The sequence below is a fragment of the Diceros bicornis genome, chromosome 14 (assembly GCF_020826845.1).
Source record: "Diceros bicornis minor isolate mBicDic1 chromosome 14, mDicBic1.mat.cur, whole genome shotgun sequence".
Lineage (NCBI taxonomy): Eukaryota > Metazoa > Chordata > Mammalia > Perissodactyla > Rhinocerotidae > Diceros > Diceros bicornis.
The window spans coordinates 40,741,002-40,766,158 of NC_080753.1; the positions used below are offsets into that span (position 1 = coordinate 40,741,002).

The 25,157-nt window shown below is 35.4% G+C and overlaps 1 protein-coding gene and 1 non-coding gene across 2 annotated transcripts; both read left to right on the plus strand.

The window, feature by feature from the left end:
- Positions 1 to 6,844: 6,844 nt before the first annotated feature.
- LOC131414018 (olfactory receptor 2M3-like) lies at positions 6,845 to 7,814 on the plus strand. Its single transcript, XM_058555056.1, has one exon. It carries the CDS (start codon positions 6,852 to 6,854, stop codon positions 7,806 to 7,808), a length of 957 nt encoding a protein of 318 aa, XP_058411039.1. The 5' UTR covers positions 6,845 to 6,851; the 3' UTR covers positions 7,809 to 7,814.
- A 10,728-nt stretch (positions 7,815 to 18,542) lies between these two features.
- LOC131414272 (U6 spliceosomal RNA) lies at positions 18,543 to 18,648 on the plus strand. The gene has a single exon (XR_009222165.1). It is a non-coding gene; the product is annotated as a U6 spliceosomal RNA (small nuclear RNA).
- The last annotated feature ends 6,509 nt before the right edge of the window (positions 18,649 to 25,157 follow it).

The window sequence follows — 25,157 nt, forward strand, 5'->3', positions numbered from 1 at the left end:
GAAACACCAGCAGGTAAAATTGGAAAAAGAAGTTTAGATTACAAAATTTCTAGGACTTTCTTGGTTTCAATGAGGCAAAAATAGGTGAAAACCTATACTATTTTAGATACTTCCAAAACAATAGATATATTTTCATCTTAACTTGGTATGGATTAGTTCATCCATATTTAAAACTTGAGTAATGTTAATCTTGTTGAGGTCTTGGGGTTTTTAAAAGGATACTATGTGAATATAAGGCAATATTATGATTTGATTGTTCTCTAACGTATAGTACTTTAAAAATCATTAAGAGAATCTCTTTGTGGATCTCATCCATTAGTTGAAGACTTTTTTTTCCTGGGAAGCATGTGTTCAACTTTGTGTAAAGCATACTTTTGTTGGCTTAAAATAGTGCTTTAAAAATGTAAGCCATATACTTTACCACTCAGGGGACTATACTCGTTGAGAGAATAAGTCGTTGCACAAAATAATAGGTGGTAAGTAAAGACAGAAATCAATATATGTGTTATGGATTGAATTGTGTCCCGCCAAAACTTATATGTTGAAATCCTAACCCCCAAGTACTCAAAATGTGACCTTATTTGGAGATCTGGTCTTTAAAGAGGTAGTCAACTTAAAATGAGGTCATTAAAGTGGGCCCTAATCCAAACGACTAGTGACCATATAAAAAGAGGAAATTTGGAGACAGACACGAACACAGGGAGAATGCCATGTGAAGATGAAGGAAGAGATCAGGGTTATGTTTTTACAACCCAAGGAATACCACGATTGCCAGTAACCCACCAGAAGCTAGGTGAGAGGCATGGAATTCGTTCTTTCTCTCAGCCCTCGGACGGAACCAACCCTGCTGACACCTTGATCTGAGTTTTCTAGCCTCCAGAACTGTGAGACAATAAGTTTCTGTTATTTAGTCCACCCAGTTTGTGGTACCTTTTAATGGCAGCCTAACAAACTAATACAATAGGATTAAATGTAAAAATTGTGATAATGATGATGAAGATGATTGAAGCTCTTATTTTCTCAGTTCATATTTTGGATTAAGCTTTACACTGAGTGATTTGTAAAAGTTATCTTTTGTAATTTTTACGACAATCCTGAGAGATACATATTAGTCTCACTATAGAAGTTAAAAATAAAAGAGGAGGCCCAATGATACCACTGTTTGCAGTGGAGTGGTGATTGAAACCCAGACATGTTTGATCTCAAACTCCGTGTCCCTGTTCAACACTCTGCACCACTTTTTGCGAAGAGCAGTAGAAGAGGCCACATGACTGAGTTTAGTGAATGGGGAGAATATTATCTATTAAAATGAACAGAGCTCATGAGGATGATGAACTTGTTCTAGAGCTTAAAGAAAGGAATGAACTGAAAATATTGGGGTGGCTTGAAGAACACAGTATATTCTTCAGGAGGGAAGTAACCTGAGCCAAGACATCCCATCACAAAAGATGGTGGAGTGTTTGGGATGAAGGAGTAGGATTGTCAGGGTTTGTGTTGAAAAACGATGAGGAGATACTGCTTGAAATGGGTAGTGAAACCTCTTGGGCAGTATCCTGAACCTCAAAATTAGTAGTTTCCATTTGCTTTTCTGACAGTTTGGAACCCGTGGGAGGCTTTTGAGAAGAGTGACATGACTCAGTGACACTAAAAAACATAATCAGGGAATATAGATTATTGTATCTAGACAATAATAAGTAAAAGATTTACTTGGAAATTGAATGAGGTTACCAGGGAAGGCAGTGGAAATTTTTAAAAGTAGCAGTGTGTCTTTCCAAAAGGTACTAGCTTTTCTCTTATGGGATACCGTGAGAAAGTCCTCTTTGAAGGCAGGAAAATGGACTACATCAGTGGTTCTCAGACATTAGCCAGCATCCAAATCACCTGGAAGCTTGTGAAAACATATTTCTGGGCCTGACCTTCACAGTTTCTGATTCAGCAGGTCTGGGGTGGTGCCTGGGAATTCACATTTCCAACAAGTTTCCAGGTGTTGATGTTGCCTGGTTGGAGGATCACACTGTGAGAACCACTGGACTAAATGAGTACTTTCTAACCATCTTAGGAGACATTTTTGTGTGCCACAGTAATCCACCTGACCTGATTCAGGCTTTTTATTGTGTACCACCAGAGGACAGTGTTGCTGAGTTTATACCTGAGGGAGAATGCAAGTTAGGAGGCACTATGACATCCACACATGAATTGACATTTTCATGCTTGATATGCCCTGACCATGTCCAAATTCTTATCTGTCCTCTCCATACGGTCTCTCTTCTATTTATTTTTGCTCTCAAGTCTCTACTTTTCCTCAAAATTTATATTAATTCAGCCATCTTTCTCAGCACAAGTTTTTCTCCTTTCTCCCATTTTCCTTTTACATATATATATTTAATATATATTTGGAATATTCTTCCTTCTTGTAAGTAGGGATAAAACTCAGTATAATCTTGTACTCTAATTAAGTAATTAGGTATAGCTCTACAGTGTTTTATGATTCAGTGTTTGTAATGACCAATGACACTAGGGCCCTTAATTCAGGATTATATAACATTGAAGAATTTTGTGAGAATTTGAACGTAAGTTTTCTTTTGTAAGAAAGAATTTACAATATTTTACAAAATACTGAACAAACACAATTTAAGATTTTGAGTGTATTACTGTATATGAGCACTTTTTATTATTATTTATGTAACTAAAGACAGTCTATGGTGTTTTTGAAAATTATTTGACCATAATCTTATTGGGTACAAATATTCTGTAGGATATAGTTTTGCAGGTGGGATAGGAGTGAGATTTTTTAATCAGTTTTTTCTTTAAACTCTCTAGCAAACTTAAAAGATAAGTTTTTGATCACAAATTCTTAATATAATTGTAAGGGATGAAGAAACACTACTTATTCCCAGAGATAGAGACACAGACACAGACACACACACACATACTCACGCAAACACAGGTACATTCCCTGAACTAAATAATCCTTGGGAGAGTCTGTTAAGCAATGCCCTTGTATGATATTAAAAAGACATGCCTTTTTTTCCGTTATTTCAATGTTTTCAAAATGTTACTTAACATATTCCATGGACAGTAAATATGCTGGCTTGAGTGAGGTGCAAGTTGCCCATGGAAAATTAAACCTTGTTTAGTAAGTAGAGTACATCCTTGAACACTTTGAACATTGAATTGAAGTTTCTGGAGTTTGTGAAGCACAATAATGGTCACTAATGTATGTGTAAGGATGAAGTGGATTTGAGAACTGTCAGAAATCAAGATTAATTATCTGGTATAATAATTATCAGTATATGAGGATTAGGTTGTTTTTATGGAAATAAGAAGATGTGCTTGTATGAATGAGAGAGTTAGTTTTAAGAGCAAATTTGTATGACCAGGTGACTGAGTCTTTGGGAATAATAAAAAGGAGTAAAGAATATAAAGTTGTGATATATGATTACTGAAATGTACAGCTAAAGAATTAAAGAAGACTGTAGTCATAAATATTTTGAAAAGACAGAATAAAGAAATAGATAAGAACACTGGCAACAAAGTAGTTATGTCTCATGAAGGTGAGAGCATATATGTTCATATACCTATGCATAACATATATACATATATAATAATTATTACAGTACAGTTTGACAAGTGCTATGGTAAAGGTATGTTTAGAAAGTTATGGGAGGGTTTCAGGCTCAAGAATGCTGAGGAGTATATGTAGCAATTAACAAGGACAATGACTATGGGGGAAGAGATGATCAGCAAACTAAGTATTACGAGGGATATGTGGAAAGATCAAAACACACAGATATCTGATGAATAAAACAAACCAGAGATTGGTGTAGTCGTGAATTACACAAAGGGCCCATGCAAAAAACATTAACTGAAGATGTGCTAAAATAATGCTGTTCTTATAAGCCCACCACCATTCTCTCTGACCCTCACTCCTCATACAGAGCAATTGGCAGCAAGGTGCATACCTGGAAGCAGAAGAAACAAAACAGAGTACTGCTCTCTAGGGACAGCAATCAGTTTGACTGAGAACATGAAGGTTTATCCTGGAGTGTTGGTCCCCCTACATAAACCTCTTATTTTCACATTCAGTGAGTCCCTAAGAGTTAGCTCTCCACTTAAAACACCCAAATATAAGTCTGTAATTCACAGGCTCTTCCAGTGTTCACAATTCAGCTATCCCTTCAAGGTCAAGGCCTGTAGAGGAATCAGGTTTATCTCTACAAAAACAGAGTGATTTGGGATTGTAATATTTCCATGGTCTTAAAATTACAAAATGGTATTGGCATTAGCAGTATTTAAATTGATAGACAATCATGATATGATCTTCCAAAAAGAAATTTTAAAAAATGTTATCAACATAGACAATACTTGGTTATAGAGGGATGGTGAAGTAACACAGTGAGAGAGATGGGTACTCATATTTCTTTCTTATAAATCCAGTAAAAAGGGCAATGGAGTGTTAAGGATGTTGCATAAATTTAGAGAAATAATAGAAGAAACAGATATCAAAAATACCGTGATTATCAAAATGTTTGAAGAAAATGGGAAAGGAGATGAAAATCTGTTTAAAAGACATGAATTTCTAACTTCCATGTCAGGTGTGGTCAATCATAAAATAGAGTAAAAAACATATTATTATGACTGTGACCAGCAGGTGAAATAATAAATTATGAAAAACTGGTTGCCTCTGGGGAACAAGATATGAGTGATAAGTTCACATTTTAATATGTGCATTTTATTTTAATTGTAGACCTTTTAAAATTTAAATAAATAATATGGGAGAACAGCATAAAACTCTACAAGATTATTGAAATAGCCTGATTAAAAAAACCAAGAATATGAAATTTGTATTCTCACTGATTGTACTAGGGTCAGAAGTTTTTCTATTTTTGTTAACATTCTTCCCATGTAATCTTGCCTATTTCTCTAACCATTTATTTAGAAAATAATTTTTCACAGATATCAGAAAACAAAATTCTTGTTAGCTAATGCTGTCATTAGTAAATAGGGATATTGATTATATATATTATATATATAGTATTCTATAGTAAAATTGAGGTGTTATTAGATGAGAGGTAAATGTATCATTACATTACTATTATGGAGGTTCTGGCTCTAAAACCCAGTGTAGTATGGGAAAAAAAAAAGGCTAAATGTGGATTTGATCAGTCTTCTAAATTAGTTTTGTCTAAATAGACTAGACCAAAGCACATTATTAGTCTTCTCTTGCAAACCACACACCCAAATCACTAATTTCATTAGGACTTTTTGAGGCAAGGGCAATCTAGAGTGGACAAGAAATCTCCAGAGCAGAAAAAATGAGAGTAGGAAAAAACAGGAAAGATACTGTTTGCAAAAAATATCTAGAGTGCAATGATGGGTCACCTGCCACAGCCCACCTTCACAGCAGGAGAAGCAGACAGCCTCTGGAATGATAGAATTGCATAGGCCTTCCACCAAGGGAGGGATGGGAGCTACGGCAGGCCCAATTCTGGTTTGCCTTGAAACTTATACAACTTTGAGGGCCCTGTTTTAGAAAAAAAGAATACACAGTTTTGAATACAGAACTTTTAGGTTTTTGTAATAGACTTAAGCTTCAGGTAAATCCTCCTCTGGGTAGGGATGAAAAAAGATAAAGAGATATGAGAATAAGGAGATTCAAAAATGTGCTACCTCTTTGCCTGAAAAATTTATCTTATTGGGGCTGCAGTATAGAAGCCAAAGACCTTTAGATCAGGAGCAGTGGAAGTGGCTTCAACAGCATTTGAGAGTAAAAGCATGAAACCTGTTCAATCTTTAAACACAGTTGGGTTGAGTCAGTGGTGGGCAGCATGAGAGAACACCCTTTTCTTAATGACAAAATAAATCATGTCATGTGCTCTGCTGGTTTCCTCTTCCTTGATGTTTCAACAACATAAAATGTGTCTGTTCAGTTTGCTTTTGTCTAATCCTTTGTAAAACAATTCCAATTTTCCTGAGCACCAAAAGCTGGCCTTGGCTCATTCTTACACTGATAGATATACCCAGACACTCATTTGTTTGTTTTGCCCCATTTAGTGCTGATTAATGGAATTCAGCAGAGGCACAGGGTATGGAATTTGAGTACCTTCCTCCACCTTCCTTAAGTTTCTTCATTTTTGTGTGTGAGAAAAGAAATCTCAAGATACTGCCCTTCTCAAACTGAAACACAAATGGTAATTTTGATTTTTTACTGCCTAATCCACAATTAAATCACCTTTCATGATGTAGTTATTTTGTGATGTAGTTATGTACCAATTATTTTGAACTGGAGGTTCATTATCTATATTATTGTATAAGTAGTAGCCCTGTTTGTTCTCTAAATTTGGTGCACAAATGAAATTATATAAATACATATGTTAATATCACTTGGAAAAAACAGATTATTAGTTATAGTTGTTTTACTCTACTATGTTGGCAATGACATTCAAAATACTCTAGTCCTTTGTTGTAGAATTGGTTACATACTGGGATATGTTAAATTTATGGATGTACTCCTATCTAATACTAGGTTACATGGTCCCTGAAGAATCAGATGCTCTGTCCAGATGCTGTGGTTTGCATTTGATATCTTGTTTAACAACCACAACAACTCAATTAAAAAGTCATTTCTGCTTTGTAAAGGAAGTAAAATGAAGCACTTAGAAATAACTTGTCAGAGGATGTGCAAGTTTGTAAGTGGTGGAGCTTGAGTGTGATTAATGCTACCTGACTGCAAAGTCTCTGCTCATCCTTTCCACAGTCTTGTCCATATCATGTATGTTGATACCAGAGTACAAACATCAAGTAGATAGGGAATAAATAGCTACCCGTATGTTTAACTTTTATAACTTCTTATGGTTCTAGATAAAGTATGCATCATGGAGAATCAGACATTTAGCTCTGACTTCATCCTGATGGGAATCTTCAGTCACACTCCCACTCATATCTTCCTCTTCTCTCTGGTCCTGGGCATCTTCACAGTGGCACTCTTGGCAAACACTCTCATGGTTCTCCTCATCTACCTGGATACCCGGCTCCACACCCCCATGTACTTCCTCCTCAGCCAACTCTCCCTCATGGACCTCATGCTCATCTGCACCACTGTACCCAAAATGGCCTGCAACTACTTATCTGGAAGGCGGTCCATTTCTGTCGCAGGATGTGAAGCCCAGATTTTCTTCTCTGTGTCCCTCTTTGGTGCCGAATCCTTCCTGTTGGCTGTCATGGCCTATGACCGCTATGTTGCCATTTGCTACCCTCTGCAGTGCCCCAATCTGATGAACTGGAAAATTTCTGGACTTCTGGTTGCCTCTTCATGGATCCTTGGTTCCTTTGATGGGATTGTTGATGTAGCTGCTACTTTGTCCTTCTCCTATTGTGGCTCCCGAGAAATAGCCCAGTTCTTCTGTGATGTGTCTGCACTCCTAAGTCTATCGTGCACTGATAGATCCACATTTGAAACACTTGTTTTTGTCTGTTGTGTATTAATGCTTCTGTTCCCTTTATTACTCATCGTTATCTCCTACACGCGTGTAATTGTGGCTGTCCTTCGCATGAGTTCTGGGGAGGGTCGGCACAAGGCTTTCACGACCTGTACTTCACACCTTCTTGTTGTCGGGATGTATTATGGAGCAGCTATGTTCATATATATGCGGCCCACTTCTAACCGCTCCCCAACCCAAGACAAGATGGTGTCATCCTTCTACACCATTCTCACCCCCATGCTGAATCCCCTTATCTACAGCTTCCGCAACAAAGACGTGGCCAAAGCATTCAGTAAGGTACTAGAGAAGGGGAAATCTAGAGAATAAATTGGATAATGGTCAACAGGGGTTTTTTTTGTATTTTTTTTTCCCATAACTCCTCTCTCTATATGACATGTTCATTTATTAAAATAAAAACAAACATGATTTAGCAGTAAATGTATAGACCATTTTCCCAAGGTATTTATAGACATTAGAATTGACAGACTCTGGGTACACAAGCAGTTGATTGTTATACTTTGCATTCATTTTATATTCATTTGGCTTTAAGCATAAATCAATTAAAGTTCTTGAAAATTGAAAAAGTAAGTTAATAAACAGATACACCTTGGTTTATAGAACTAAATAATAAATAAAACTACGTTAATTACTTTTTCTTATTTTCAAAGCCCAGAGTCTTATTAAACTGCTTATCTTATGACTTATGTTCTGAGTTAAATACTACTCTTGGCTAACTTACTTTGTTATTAGTTCATTATAAATAAACAGCCAAACCAGAGAGTCACAGATATTTTTTCATTTACCAAAAAGCTGATCCTATAATTAATGTGTCTTATATTAGCTGAGGAAGGACTTTTTTTCCTAAATGTTTGGCTTCTTGATACACAGACCATTTGTATATTTGAAGATTGTCTCATGGAGGAACCACTTATATTCCAGAATTTTGTTAGACACTGCACTAGCATCATCCTATATTTTATATTTATTATTTTTTTGGTATTATGCAAATCTGAAGTGGTGTAATGAAACCCTAGTGCTGTGCTTCCTACCTAGAAGTCATTATCTTTATCATATCCATGCAATGAATCATGATGAGAATACTCCTATTGTTCATGTCAAAATAATCCCAGTTGAATGAGCATTGAAAAGTTTTCATGAATTTGGCAGTAAAAGCATAATAATATTGTTATGACAGATGTTGCCTACATTTTCCTGTGTTTTCCTGATGAACATTGGGTGGTAACTGTGTGAGAATGTTCACTGGTCTCCGATGGCTTTTGTGCAAACCCCCATCTCCCATCCAGAGACAAGCTACACAGTCTTCTCAATGGAATACACTCAAATACAGTAGGAATACTTAATCATGCTGTGGGTAGGAGCATGCAAAGTTAAAGCATTTTTGTACCCTTCAATGATCAAATTTCTATAAATTGTCTAGTTCTGTCTGGCAAATTGGGTAAACAGTAAAAGGATTGGGATTAAGTTTGTGGAACTGGCATGTACTTCTTTAATTTGTTTCTGATATTTGGAGTTACTATAAAAGGATATATCTAAAATAGAACATTAAAGGTGGTTTTAATTTATTTAAAATATCCCTTATAAGAAATATTGTTGCCCTGTTTGCAAAAAGGTAGGGGCATGAGATTTGTGATAAGATTTTTGATACTCAATATCTCATTGAGAACCTTAAGACACAGTAACCTAGAAGTAAATGGAAAAGGGGAATGTCGAGTTTTATACGTACGTGATTAAAACCACTGAGGAGATGGATCCTTGCAGAAATCATAGAGACCACATATTATTACATATTTCGTATAGAAATATTATTACATATTTCTAAATTTTGCAAGATAGAAATATTTTACAGTAGTTTTTCTAATTTTTGAGGAGGTGTAGAAGTCTTCTCTGACATATAAAAAAACAGCCAAAATATAATTCTTGACGAGAGAGTTTTCCTAAGTGAGTTTGTAAGTTCACAAAGGATCAAATTAAGTCTTTTAAAACTTTCTTCCTACTTTCTTCTGTTTTTCTATTTTTTTGATTCATCTTTCTGACATATAATATGCTATTAATGAAAAATATAGCATAGTTTTGATTGTTATACTGAGTTCATAGAAGTTTGCTTTGCTTCAGAAAAAAGTATTGTAGAGAATTAATCATGGGCATATCTCGGAGTTACTGTGGTTTCAGTTCCAGACCACCACAACAAAGTGAATATCACAATAAAGCAAATCACATGAATTTATTGATTTACCAGTGCATATAGAAGTTATGTTTACACTATGCTGTAGTCTATTATGTGTGCAATAGCATTATATATAAAAAAATGATGCACGTACTTGAATTAAAAAGCACTTTATTGCTAAAAAATGCTAACCATCACCTGAGCCCTCAGTGAGTCGTAATCTTTTTGCTGGTAGAGGGTCTTGCCTTGATGTGGATGGCTGCTGACTGATCAGGGTGGTGGTTGCTGAAGGCTGTGGAAATGTCCTAAAATAAGACAACAATGAAATTTGCACATTGATTGACTCTTCCTTTCATGAATGATTTATCTGTAGCATGTGATGCTGTTTAATAGCATTTTACCCACAGTAGAACTTCTTTCAGTCTTGAAATCAATCCTCTCAAACTCTGCTGCTGCTTCATCAACTGAGTTTATGCAGTATTCTAAATCCTTTGTTGTTGTTTCAACAATCTTCACAGCATCTTCACCAGGAGTAGATTCCATCTCTAGAAACCATTTTCTTTGCTCATTCATAAGAAGCAACTCCTCATCTGTTCAAGTTTTACCATGAGATTGCAGCAATTCAGTCACATCTTCAGACTCCACTTCTGATTCCAGTTCTCTTGCTATTTCCACCACATGTTCAGTTATTTCCTCCACTGAAGTCTTGAATCACTCAAAGTCATTCATGAGGATTGTTATCTCCAAACTCGTGTTAATGTTGCTATTTTGACCTCTTCTCATGAATCATGAATGTTCTTAATGGCATCTACAATGGTAAATCCTTTACAGAAGGTTCTCAATTTACTTTACCCAGATCCATCAGAGGAATCACACTATCTAGGCAGCTATAGGTTTACGAAAAGTATTTCTTAAATAATAAGACTTGAAAGTTGAAATTACTCCTTGATCCATGGAATGCAGAATGGGTGTTGCATTAGCAAGCGTGAAAACAACATTAATCTTCTTGTACATCTCCATCAGAGCTCTTGGGAGACCAAGTGCATTGTCAATAGGTAGTAACATTTTGAAAGGAATCTTTCTTTCTGAGGAGTAGATCTCAACAGTGGTCTTAAAATGTATGGTAAACCATGTTGTAAACAGATGCACTGTCATCCAGGCTTTGTTGTTACATTTATAGAGTACAGAGTAGATTTAGCATAATTCCTATGGGCCACAGGATTTTCAGAATGGTAAATGAGCATTGGCTTCAACTTAAGGTCATCAGATGCATTAGTCCCTAACAAGAGTGTCAGCCTATCCTTTGAAGCTTTGAAAGCAGGCATTGACTTCTCCTCTCTAGCTGTGAAAGTCCTAGATGTCATCATCTTCCAATATAAGACTGTTTCATCTGCATTGAATGTCTGTTGTTTAGTGTAGCCACCTTCATTAATTATCTTAGCTAGATCTCCTGGATAAGTTGCTGCAGCTTCTACATTTTCTGCTTCACTTTGCAGTTTTATGTTATGGAGATGGCTTCTTTCCTTAAACCTCATGGATCAACCTCTGCTAGCTTCAAACTTTCTTCTGCAGCTTCCTCACCATTATGAGCCTTTATAGAATTAAAGAGGGTTGGGTCAGGGGCCGCCCCGTGGCTTAGTGGTTAAGTGCGCTGCTCCACTGCTGGTGGCCCGGTTCAGATCCGGGCGTGCACCAACGCACCACTTGTCCGGCCATGTTGAGGCGGCATCCCACATACAGCAACTAGCAGGATGTGCAACTACTACGTACAACTATCTACTGGGGCTTTGGGGAAAAAAAAGAGGAGGATTGGCAATAGATGTTAGCACAGGACCGGTCTTCCTCAGCAAAAAGAGGAGGATGGTCATGGATTTTAGCTCAGGGCTGATCTTCCTCACACACACACAAAAAAATTGTTTAACCAGCTCTTGCAAAAAAAAAAAAAAAAAAAAAGAGGGTTAGATCCTTGCTCTGGATTAGGCTATGGTTTAAGATAATGTGGCTGGTTTGATCTTCTTTCCAAACCACTGAAACTTTCTCCAAGTCAGCAACAAGGCTGTTTTGCTTCCTTACCGTTCATGTGTTCACTGGAGTAGCACTTTTAATTTCCTTCAAGAACTTTTCCTTTGCATTCACATCTTGGCCAACTGGTGTAAGGGGCCTAGCTTTTGGGCTATCTCAGATCTTGACATATCTTCCTCACTAAGTTTAATTATTTCTAGCTTTTGATTTAAAGTGAAAGTTCCTTTCACTTGAACACTTAGAGGCCAAGTAAGGTTATTAATTGGCCTAATTTCAATATAGTTGTATCTCATGGAATAGGGAGGCCTAAAGAGAGGGAGAAAGACAGGGGAACTGCCGGCTGGTGGAGCAGTCAGGCCACACATAACATTTATCAATTAAATTCACTGTCTTTTATGGGCGTGGTTCGTTGCACTCCAAAACAGTTACAATAGTAACATCAATGATCACTGATCACCATAACAAATGTAATAATATTGAGAAAGTTTGAAATGTTGAAAGAATTATCAAAATGTGACACAGAGACATGAAGTGAGCAAATGCTGTTAGAAAAATGGCCTTGATAGACTTGCTCGAGGTAGGGCTGCAACAAATCTTCAATTTATAAAACATGCAATATCTGCGAAGCACAATAAAGTGAAGTGCAATAAAATGAGGTATGTCTGACCTGCTTAGATGTTAAGTGGCTATCACAGCCTGCAGATTTTGTTGGTGTGAGCTTGGTGTCATCATATTCTTAGGTTCTGAAGACCATAGGAATATTTGGAACTTTGGATACGTGTAAACAAGGATTTAAATTACTTACTTCTGAAGTGCTGAAGCCGTTAGTTGTGTATGAATGGAAGATGGCATGGCTGCATATGCTGAAGGAACCCAATACTCTAAAAGAGCTATTGAATTCCATTCCTTAAGAAGGATGAGACAAGTGGGGGAAGAAGATGATGGCACTATTCATCTCACATCTAATCTGATATCATAGTAACTCACTATGTTTGAGTGAAACTGTATTTGGTACATATTACGATGGGGAGCGATGAGCTGAATTGTGCAAACTCACTGAGCACACTTCATGATGAGAAAATGCAGTGGGCCTCAGGGAAACTTCATTAAGTGTGTCCTCATCAGTTTCAAGACTTACTGCTTCATCCTTATCAAAGAAATACTCTTAAGGACACTGGATGTCCTAACTGCACATTTTGTTTGTCTTACAACTTGTGGATACTCTGCCAAGTGTGGGCAATGGAACCTAGAAGGAATAATCTGAGGGTCACCATTGTCCACTAATAACCTATGTGGAGTCCAGTACCTTTGCTGATCACAGACACAAATGTTAAACACGTCCAGGTTTACAAGAGAAAGGAAGTAACGTGGGAGAATATTGGCGTCTAGAGTAGCTCAATCTCTGCTCAGCTGTGCTTTTCGCTGTTCCACTCCTTGGGCAGGAGCACTAGTACCAATGGATCAAGAATAAGAACATGAAAAGACTATGGTGAGAGGATAGAAATCTTTAGGTATAAATGAGGAAAGTGTTAAATATCTCCTTTTCAATATAATTAGTGACGGACAATAGGCCATGCCAAGAATAGTTCCTTCTAGAGAAGATGTTAGGTGGACAGGTTAGTCCGGGCATGGCTCTAAATTCTCAGGGAACACTTTCTCTTTCCTCCCATTCTGATTTATCAGGTTTGCTTGCCATGAGAGGTAAATGTATAGGGTTGAGGTTTGTGTGTGAACATAGGCAGGAAAGAGTAGAGAGAGACCCCTCAGCCAACTGTTGTGTTATATGACAGTTATACAATCATAAGAAGTTAGTTTAGCCATCTCTACAAGAATTAAATTGAGATGGGGGAGGTGGCCAGGATTATAAAAATCATAAATGTTTATTTACTGGAGGTTGGCTTGCAAATAATTTCTTCCAGGCCTCTCTGGTCTGAGGAAGAGATGGTGGTAGGCCCTGTTCCACTTATTTGTGATCTTGTGTGTCGGGATGAATACCATTATCCACACTGACATTAAACAAATGTGCAAAACTTTGGGATTCTCAGAATCCATCCAGCTGCCTTCTCATTTTAAAGTGAAAAATTCCACACTGTGACATAGGAAAGCTGAAAAAGACTTTTATACTCCAGCAATAACCCAGAGTAGATATTGAAGTCCAGAGAAATGAAATGATTTTATCAAGGTCACAGGTTTATGATTATTATGCAGACTCATCAAGGCGAACTTGAAAATTTTAGGAAGCAATGCAAGAAATGTTCAAGATTGGAGAGGACCCAAACACACCATAACATGATGAAACGTGTTTGTTTTTACAGAATTCACTTTTTTCTAGTCTAATATAACATTTTTCATAGATTTATGTTTGAACCTATAAAGTTCACCAATCCATTAAAGGAGGTTCTGCATTGTCATCTCTGAATACATCGTTTATAATGAGATTGGTAACATATATGATAAGTCTTTTAGGTTTCAACACGTCTGGAAGTCAAGTTATAAACTAAAATTTGGGATTCTTTGATTCTAATGTTCTCTAACGTCGGTTGGAGTGATCACCATCTCAGACCGGTGATTGCTGGAAACTTGAGACTCTTTGCTCCAAGCTCAGTAGAGAGGTACTATTAGAAAAACAATGTTCAGGAACTCATTAAATGAGGTATCTTGTGGGGGCTGAAAACTTTTAATTAGTGTGGCAAAATTGAAGATCCAGGGAGTCTAGTTAAAAACTACCTAATTGGAAAAATATAAAACTTTATGTGGTTTCTTGGGACCAAGGGGCAAAGCACCAACTAGTGAAAGGTAGAAATTGTCATGATTAGCAAACTCAAAAGGACAAAGCTGTTTGGTGACCTTGGTGACAGCTGACAGAGAAATAATAGTTTACTAGTGGTAAATAGACATCTGTCAAAATGGTGTGGTAAACCAGTTAATGTAGAACCATTTCATGCTAATTAATACAAAGAGTAGAGAGTGTGCTGGACCTATTGTGAAGATATGTTGTCTCCTACAGGCCAAATCTAAATAACTGTTTAAAATTAAAATCATATCACTACAAATTTTCATACATCTGGAATTAAAAACACTTTTTGTAGGGCCGGCCCTGTGGCTTAGTGGTTAAGTGCGCGTGCTCCGCTGCTGGCGAACCGGGTTTAGATCCCGGGCGTGCACTGATGCACTGCTTCTCTGGCCATGCTGAGGCCGTGTCCCACATACAGCAACTAGAAGGATGTGCAACTATGACATACAACTATCTATCTACTGGGGCTTTGGGGGAAAAATAAATAAAATTATAAAAAAAAAAACCACTTTTTGTGATGAATCCAGGATACTTTACATAGAAAGCGATCTAGTAATCAGTCTTATAGTTAGATTATAAGAAATCATTTATTCTATCAATTGATTTTACATTACATTCCACTGTATTTATTGAGTCAGACTAGGATCTTTTTCTTTTTAATGACCACCAAGTAACCAACTCTATATAATTCTCATTTACCAACTGAATCCTCTAATCAAGTTTAATTTAAGCACTAAATAAATAAAATAATAAATAAAAATATATATTATATTATATATAATATATATATAAGTATATACAATAAATAAAATATATTATAAATCTATATCTCCTGGAATTAATTTATTCTTTTTTTTAAAGTGTTTTTGTTTTTATTGTTGTAAAATGTTTTAATGATACAGGGTATAAAATAAATGATATAGTAAATATGAAAATATCTAACACAAAAGTTTATTAAGTCTTTACATTATTACTTTATTTCTTTTCTTGTTTTTAATGAAAATGAATTCCAGCTAGAGTTGATGCCCTCCATGTAACTGTCCACAATCATACTATTTACCTCTTATATTTCTGGCCATAAACAGAGGCTTGAATTTGTGGTTACTCATTCCCAGGAATGGTGTTATATTTTGATGAATATGTATGTATTCATAAAAATTATATAGTGACACTAGGAAGATGTTTATACTTGATATATAAAATATTATAGTCTTCAGATAATTCTTCAGCTTGCATCTTTCACACATTATGTTTTTAAAACTATGTTGATATAAGTCAAGTTCATTCATGTGAACTTTTAAACACTTGTACAATATCCCACTGTATAAATATGACTTCAATTTATTTATCCGTGCCCCTATTGATAGAAGTTTGAGTTGATATATGTTATATATTAATGAGTAAATAAGTATTGAATAAGCAGTGAATACTTATTTACCTATCTCTTATGGCTAACTGTTGTTTTAGTAGTGAGGTTGAACATCTTTTATAAGTTTATTATCCACTTGTGTTTCTCTTTCAGCACATTGTCTTTTATATCTGTGTCATTTTTATCTGATACATCAGAATGCTTTTTACTTTTATGTATAATATTAAGCTCACATTTAGGAACAACACTGATTTTCTGGAGACTTATTATGTTGACAATCAGATTACCTTCAAATAATGTTGATTTGATCTCTTTCTTTTTAATTATTGTGATTTTTAATTTTTTTCATTTTTGTCTCTTTGTATTACCAGGATTTCCAGGACAATGTTTGAACTGTAGTGGTCATTGTGTGTATCCTTGCTCATTCCTGATTTTAATTAGAATATTTTAAATGTTTCACGATTAATTATGAAATTTGTAATAATATCTTTCTGGATGCCTCATTAGGTTAAGGAAATTTTTTTTTATTATCAGATTGCTAAAGGTTTATATCATCATGGAGCGTCAAATTTAGTTGAATTTTTTTTGCAACTATTGTGATGATTGTGTTTTACTCATTGAATTTGATAGTATAGCCCAATATATTTATAGATATTCTCCTATTTATGAGATAAACTCCCTTCAATTATGACATTGGATATACATTGATATGACTATAGTAAATTTGCTAATAAATTTATTTAGGATTTTTTTTCAAATTGATACATAATGTGATCTTCTATACTTTTATTTCTACTATTATATTTGCCCAGGCTTGATATCTCGATTATCCTAAATTATAAATGAGTTGCATAAAAGACTCTAGCTTATTGTTTGTTGGTTAGTTGGTTTCCCATTCTCTGAAACAGTTTGGTGTAAAAGGGATTATTTTTCCCTTAAAGATTTGTAATAACTCACCTATAAAATCTTATATACTTGGAGTGCCTTATACTTGAATACTGGATCATTTAATTTCTGTAATAATCATTTTTTTATTCACGATCTTTTTATTCTCAAGTTGATGTTGTAATTTTTACTTTCCAGAAAATTATACTTTTTTCCCCTAATATTCCAAGGTCATTGGCAACATCTGTTTCCCATTTTTTTTGTCTTTTATGAAATACATTTAAAGCCATTCCAGTATCAGTATAATTGTTTCTCACAAGTGTTGAAATGTACTCACAATTGTTCCCATCTACAATTTTTATTTCTTTAACCGGTGAGTTTTCTTGAAATACGTTCTAAAGTTTCAATACACCTGCAGTTTTATTAGTCGTGTTTACCATTATTATTCAATGTGACTTTAACTGTATGTGTAAGAAAATGGTGTCTGTATTGTATAAATTATTTGCCCCTGGGACACTTGTAAAGTAAATACTCTATCTCTTAGTTTTTCCATAACTTTCCTTTCAAGGCATTCTCATTATTACCTTCTCATTGGGATCAATGTTTATCATTATTACCTCTACTTGGGATCAATATTTGTACCCTGACTTCGCCCATGAAAATACAGTCCATCCCAAATGGCTTTATTCCCTCTTTTGTAACAACGATTGGCAATTGGTTGATTAGATACTGAAAGCCTTGCTGGTGTGTTCTATTTCTCTATCATTTACTTATTTGTTTGTACATTTGTTTTATCAACAAGAACATATTTAACACACTTTCAGGCTAGGGAATAGTCATTCGATGTTCAAGCATTTCACAGAAAGAGGAGATCATAATTCTTGGTGTCAAAGAAAATTATTGGGATAGTGTTTTGTTCAATTACTAATGTATATTGTCCTGATAAAAGAGGCTCATTTTTTCATGAAAATACTCGAGTTGCAATTCAAATAATACAAAGTTTACATCATTTAGGAGAATGTTTGGCTAGGTTTGCTTTTTTGCTTCTTTTTGATTAAATTTTGAGCTTTTATAAAACTTTGCATATTGTTCAATTATAGCACAATTTGTATTAATTCTACCAAAGATTTAAAGAAGAATAGCACCCATTCTACATAAAGTTTGCAAGAAAATAAAACAAGAGAAATCACTTTGCACCCATTTTATGAGGCCAATATTACTCTGATACCAAAACCACACAAACACAGTAAAAAAAAAAGAAAATTAGCATCAGTAATCCACGTGAACATAGATTCAAACATTAACAATTTATTAGCAAATCAAACCCAAATTAAAAAAAGAGAATTGTAGACTACGACCAAGTAGAATATATTCCAGAAATTTAGAGAGTTTCAATAAAAAAAGTAATCAATTATATCCACCACATAACAAGCTAAAGAAAAAATCACATGATTATATCAACTGATGTATAAAAAATATTTTGACAAAATTCAACACTCATTCATGACCATAAAAAAAAAAACACCTCAGCAAACTAGTAATCGAGGTGAACTTACTCAATTGGGTAAAGAGCACCCACAAAACTTCTAACAGCCAACATGATGCTTAATGTGAAAGACCGAATGTTTTCCTCCTAAGATCAGAAACAAAGCTTTTGGAACTACTTGTGTTTTTGAATACATTCAAGTACAACTTTGGTAAAAATATAATTACAATAGGTTAAGAGAATAGAGTACACAACTCAGAAAAAAATAAAAATAAATGGTATTTAATAGACAAAATACGGCATGATTTAGAGAAATCTTTGTGCTTGCTTGGCAGCTCATATACTAAAATTGGAACAACATGGAGAAGACTAGCATGACCCCTGTGCAAAGATGACATGCAAATTCATGAAGCATTCTATAATTTTGTAAAATATATTTAAAAAAAACAACAAGATATAGAGAAATCTTGGATTAATGGCTTTGAGGCAAATCACTGTCTTTTGGAAGAAAAAGTTAGATCCATATATCACACCATATAGTAAATATATTATATATACTTATTATATATATTAATGTATTATATATTAAATATAAGTATAAATGAATAAAATAATTAGCTTAAATATAAAATAAAACTCTAAAGTTTTATTTCTAAAAAGAAATAAATTGATAATATTATGAACTTGTTGCAAAGAGAGATAACCTATGCACTCTCCCAAACCCATAAGCCATTATAAATTGTCAGATTTGACTCTGTGACCTTTTAGAATTTCTGTAGAGTCAAAAGATCCATAAACAAGACTGGATGACAAATACTAATTAGGAGAAATATCTGTAAATATATAATAAAGGTGAAAAATCAATTATATGACAGGAGGTCCTTCAATCAATAAAAAGATAAACCTCCCAAAAGAAACTATGCAGCACTTATGAGTAGGCAATCTCCACAGAACAATAAAGTCCATGTGAACATATAAAAATACATATTTATCTCCCCATTTTTTAAGAAGTGCAATTTAAAACACCTTGTCGATTGCCAAATTGTCAAAAATATGAAAAAAGACATTCTATTCAGTGTTGTTATGGGATAGGGAAATGGGCATTTTAACCTATTGGTAGGAATGTGTAAACCGGGTCAATACCACTGGAGTATTATTAGACAGTATACAACATTTAAAAATATTTTTATGACCTAGCAAAGTTTAGAGTTCTTTTGAATAAAATTATTAGTATAATGACTTAAAGATACATTCATAACTTATACTAGGTTTTTCTTCTAAAAAAATTAAAACAAAACTCACTCTAATCAAAATGACAACATCTAAATAACCTACTGTATTCCCATATAATTAATATCAGTGACACTATTCTAAAGAATAAAAGAGCTCTATATGGTCAATGCCTCTCTAGTTTTTTTTAAAGCCTTATAGCATATATATAGTTTTGGAGAGGAATCCAATTTCCAAAGTCATAGACAGAATTGAGCTCATTTAAAACATTTTTTAGGGCTGACCCCGTGGCTTAGAGGTTAAGTGCACACGCTCCGCTACTTGCAGCCCGGTTTGGATCCCGGCGCGCACCAACGCACCACTTCTCCGGCCATGCTGAGGCCGCGTCCCACATACAGCAACTAGAAAGATGTGCAACTATGACATACAACCATCTACTGGGGCTTTGGGGAGAAAAAGAGAAAAAAAGGAGGAGGATTGGCAATAGATGTTAGCTCAGAGCTGGTCTTCCTCAGCAAAAAGAGGAGGGTTAGCACGGATGTTAGCTCAGGGCTGATCTTCCTCACAAAATAAACAACAACATTTTTTAACTTAGAAACTGTGAACCGATGGAAACATGAGCCTGGTTTTCACCTACCCTGGAAGCCTGGAGAAGAGGTGGGCCATTTAATCACTCACTGTTAATTTTACACCAGAGATTTCCCAAATAGAGACAATGTTTCTCACTTCAGTAACATTCTTCATGTTACAGTAATCTACATGGAATCATAAAACACATCGTGTTCATGAAATTTTTGAAAAGTACAAAAATTAAAAAGAAGAAAAATCTCACTCAAGCCTTACCACACAAGGCAACCACATTTGGTGCACTACCTTGTGTTTCAACAGCATCCTAATTATTGTTGTTAAATGTGTGTTAGCTAGTACAATTCTAATTTTTATTTTCCGTGGACAAGCGACTCCCCAGAGAGATCTTACCTCTGAATCTAGGATCATGAATTTCAAAATTGAGCTCATGACAATTGCTTAAGGAGGCTGTAGCAAACACATGTACTCCTGGAGTTCAAAAGGTATAAATGCACCTCAAGTGCCGGATACAAACTAACCCAGAACCAAGATTTACAACTTTCTACTTGAGTGAGTGAAATAAAACTTAGGATTTGAAAAAAGGGACCAAAAATAAAAATTAATTAAGGCAGCAAAGAATGGTGGTCAAGAACTTTTTAGGAAGCACTGTTTGAGCATTGGAGGGAACCGAGTCAGGAAGTACGAGAACTCGTGAGTGAGAATGAAAACTCGAAGATAATCCACATGTGGGATGATGGCTGAAAGGGAGACTAAGCTTCCTTGAGTGTGACTGCAAACGTTTTTGGTCTCATTTGGTACTGTTTTGGTGCTGCTCCAATAACGCTTGCTCCATTAGGATCTGCTGGGAATGAGCCTTTAAATATGTAAAATCATATGTATGAGTAGGAATTAACAGCGTGGATCTGAAAGCTGACTGCCTGGGTTCAAATCCTGATTCTGTCATCTATTATGAATTTAGATAATTTATTAAACTGACTGTATCTCTGTTTCTTCTTCTATAAAGTTGAAATAATAATCATACCTGCCTTATGGTGTTGTTCTAAGGATTGAATATTTATTATTCAATTTTCCCACTAGCTTCATTATAGTTCTGATGACTTGAGTGAGTTTTTTTTCCTGTTTGTTCTTAAGTGCTATATAAGGAGAAGTCTTTTCTCATCTTCTTTTTTATTTTCTGTCTCAGTATCATCAAAACTGTTTAAATATAGAGACAATAAACCCATATGACTTTTTGGAAAGTCACTCCAAGAACAAGGGGGAGGCTACTTCCCTACTACACGGAAAAACATGAAGCTTACTCTTGAAAAATTGAGCCACTTGAAATTTTTAAAAATCCTGAAAACAACCCATGTTATTTCCTAGCAGGTTGTTACCAATTTCCCCGTTGAGAACTATCTTTCATATTAACTTTTAAAATTTCAGTTGTATTTCTCAATGTAAAATCAATGCATGCTTGTTCCTAAGTTTAGTCAAATGCAAAGTGAATGAATGAATGAATAGAAACAAAAGACAAAAGTACTCATAACTGAACAGATAATATGAAAACCCATTAGTAACATTTTGGTGAATTTTCTTCCTGTCATTTTTGACAGAATTTTGCTGATTTAAAATAACTTAAAAATCCTTTAAAATAAAATAACGTAGGAACAGTTTACATCTTTGTTTTAAAATTATATAAATACCTACGTGTATTTTTCAAACTCTTTAAAAATATCTTTTTTAAATATTCACATACACAAGAGAGAAAATGAAGAGGAAACAGAGGAATGTTGTATGAAAATATGCATTATCACCCATGTGAGGGTATAACTCTTGATGTTATTGCACTTTTCCAAAAATACATGATCATCTAAACACTCTTTTCTCAGACAACCATACCCACACATACACACACAGGAAGTGTACACACATATTATTCTCATTGTACTGCAGGCTAGAGATGAAATCATTTTTATTTTATATTTGCTGGGATAAAGGGCAAAGCACTTGTAGAAAAAGAGGTGAGCTCTCATACACTGCTGGTGGGAGTGCAAACTGGTGCAGCCACTATGGAAAACAGTATGGAGATTCCTCAAAAAATCAAGGATAGAACTACCTTATGATCCAGCTATTCCACTGCTGGGTATTTATCCAAAGAACTTGAAAACACCAATGTGTAAAGATACATGCACCCCTGTGTTCATTGCAGCGTTATTCACAATAGCCAAGACTTGGAAGCAACCTAAGTGCCCATCAAGGGACGAATGGATAAAGAAGATGTGGTATATATACACAATGGAATACTACTCAGCCATAAGAAACGATGAAATCCAGCCATTTGTAACAACATGGATGGACATTGAAGGTATTATGCAAAGTGAAATAAGTCAGAGGGAGCAGGTCAAATATCATATGATTTCCTTCATTAAGTAGTAGATAATAACAACAATAAACAAACACATAGAGACAGAGGTTGGATTGGTGGTTACCAGAGGGGAAGGGGGAAGGGAGGAGGGCAAAAGGGATAATTAGGCACTTGTGTGTGGTGATGGGTTGTAGTTAGTATTTGGGTGGTGAACATGATGTAATCTACGCAGAAATAGAAGTATAATGATGTACACCTGAAATTTATACAATGTTATAAACCAATGTTACTGCAATAAACAAAAAATTAGAAAAAAAAAAAGAACTTTGAGAAGGAAAATGATGAGGTCAGAGCATTCAGTTCTCATTTCAAGACCCAGGGAAGGAACTAGGAAGATTTTCTTGTCACTCTGAAAGAATCCCTTATCTTCTGTAGCTCTTTATTTCTTTCAGGTTGAGATTTTGAAAACTGAACACAAAGTCTACCTGTGGGTGGCTCCATTTAAATAAAAATTGAATTCACAAAGAGCCTTGCATGTTCTTTTAAGTCAAAATTCGGATATTGATCAGAAAAGAATGGGAACCTGAAAATTGAGATGAAACATCAGGACTGATTCCAAGACATCTGAGACTCTTAAACTCTAAAATTCTGCAGAGCCTTTCTTGCCAGTCAAAGCTGACCTCTGCATCGTATTTTAAAAGGTTCACATCTCCTTTCTTGAAAAACCTTTAACGATCTCCCTTGAGGTAGTTTTCTTCCAAGGCAAAGTAGATCTTTCTGCAACATGCCTCTTCATCTCTCAGTTTTCCAAGAGCACAAATAGACTTATCTTCTGGCAAGTTACAGAGGGATGAAAAAAGTTCTAAAAATTCTAATTTCTCAGAAAGTATCATGCACATGAAAGTAATCGCCCAATTTTGCCAATTCATGTTGGCCAAAATCTGGGAAATGGCAACTGTACGTCTTTTCTGTTGCTACCATAATAAACTATCATGAATTTAACAGCTTAAAACAACACAAACTTATTATCTTATAGCTCTATAGATCAGAAGTCCAACTTTGGTTTTAGTAGGTTAAAGTCAAGCATCAGCAGAGCTGCATTGCTTTCTAGAAGCACTGGGGGAGAATTCATTTCCTTGCTCACTCAGGTTGTTGGCAGAATTCATTCATTGTCTTTGTAGATCTTAAGTCCCTGTTTCCTTGCTGACTGTCAGCTGAGGCCCATTCCCAGTTTCTATAGGCTGCCCACATTCTTTGATTCTTTGCCCACTTCCTCCATCTTCAATGTTAGAAATGGCAGGTTGAGTCCCTCACATCTCTGCCTGTAGTTGGGAAATGTTCTCAGCTTTTAAGAGATTAAGAGATGATTGTTATTAAGCCCACCTGGATAATCTCTGCATCTCAATTTTTATAACCTTGCCCATATATTAAAAGTCTCTTTTGCCGTAAATGGTAACATATTTACAGGTTCCAGATATCAGAGCATGGGGGACCATTATTCTGTGTATCACACATCAGATCCTAATGGTGTTAGACCATAATAGAACCAGGACTGTAATATTTGATCATGCCAAAATTACTGATATGGGAATCACTAACCAGAAAGTTTGCATTTGGTGTATAGCTGAAGCAGATGGAATGGTATTATATTTTTCTCAGTAGGTTAACCGAGACCTAGACCCAACAGTACCCTATATTAAAGAATGTTGAAATACTAGAACTTCTTTAGCATACTATAGAGGAAGATAATGAAAAGATCAAGGAAATTGGACTGTTGAAGTGTATTTATCATGTATACGACTCTGCTACCTATCCCCAACTATGTGCCCTGGCAGAGTCCAAAAACTCTCTCTGAACCAGTGCTTTGAGAAAGTCTCTCGTGATAAGACACCAGCATCCTTTGAAGGCTCTCTGGTGTCTGTTCTCTGATGACCAGAAATGACAGTGGGAGATAATTCCATGGATTATAGACTCTACTTCACAGGCCCAATTTTATGGATAGTGTGTTGTATGATACCCAACAGATAAAGGGAGCTCAGGTCATATGGTCATCCTTGGCGTCCCATTGTGCAGCATTAAGTCTCTACAAAGTCCAGTAAAGAGTAAGGAGCTTTTTTTGAAATATTCTTTTCCTGAGAATTGACAGATGTTTTATAGGGCATCTTTGTTTAACACAGACTCTTTAAGCACCATTGGATCTGCTTGTAGTAAAGACCAGCTGTAGAACAGCTTGCTCAACAGCCTATATCAGCTACAAATTGTTATGATGTCCCGGGCATCACACAATACTGTCGGTAAAGTGGTTAGGCAAAGGGATTGATATTTCTAGGGGTCTAGTTGTCTGAAGAAACTAGGTAAATCCTCAGAAAAATTAAAGACAAGTTGCTATACTTTGCACTCCTTAACACTAGAAAAGAAACCTCATAATAGTGAGTGTTTTGAATTTAAAAAATAATACCACATTTCAATATGCATGCCACTGCAATTTTGAACATTTTATTTCCCACAGTCTAGCATGCATATGACTTACAAGGCATATTAGATATTCGCCAATTTTTGTTTACCAGGTCTAACCTGCGTTATGATTACAAATTAGAAAACTAGTGCAAATTGCTGTTGGAATGCATTCAACATTCTTGAGGACTAGATTATGACAGAGAGCATCAGAGTTGATAGCAGGAAATTGTGGAAGTGTATTGTGGTTGCTGTTAAATGAAAGGTGATTGCTTATAATGATCTGTGCTAATCATTAGGGAAAACAAAAAATTCCAGT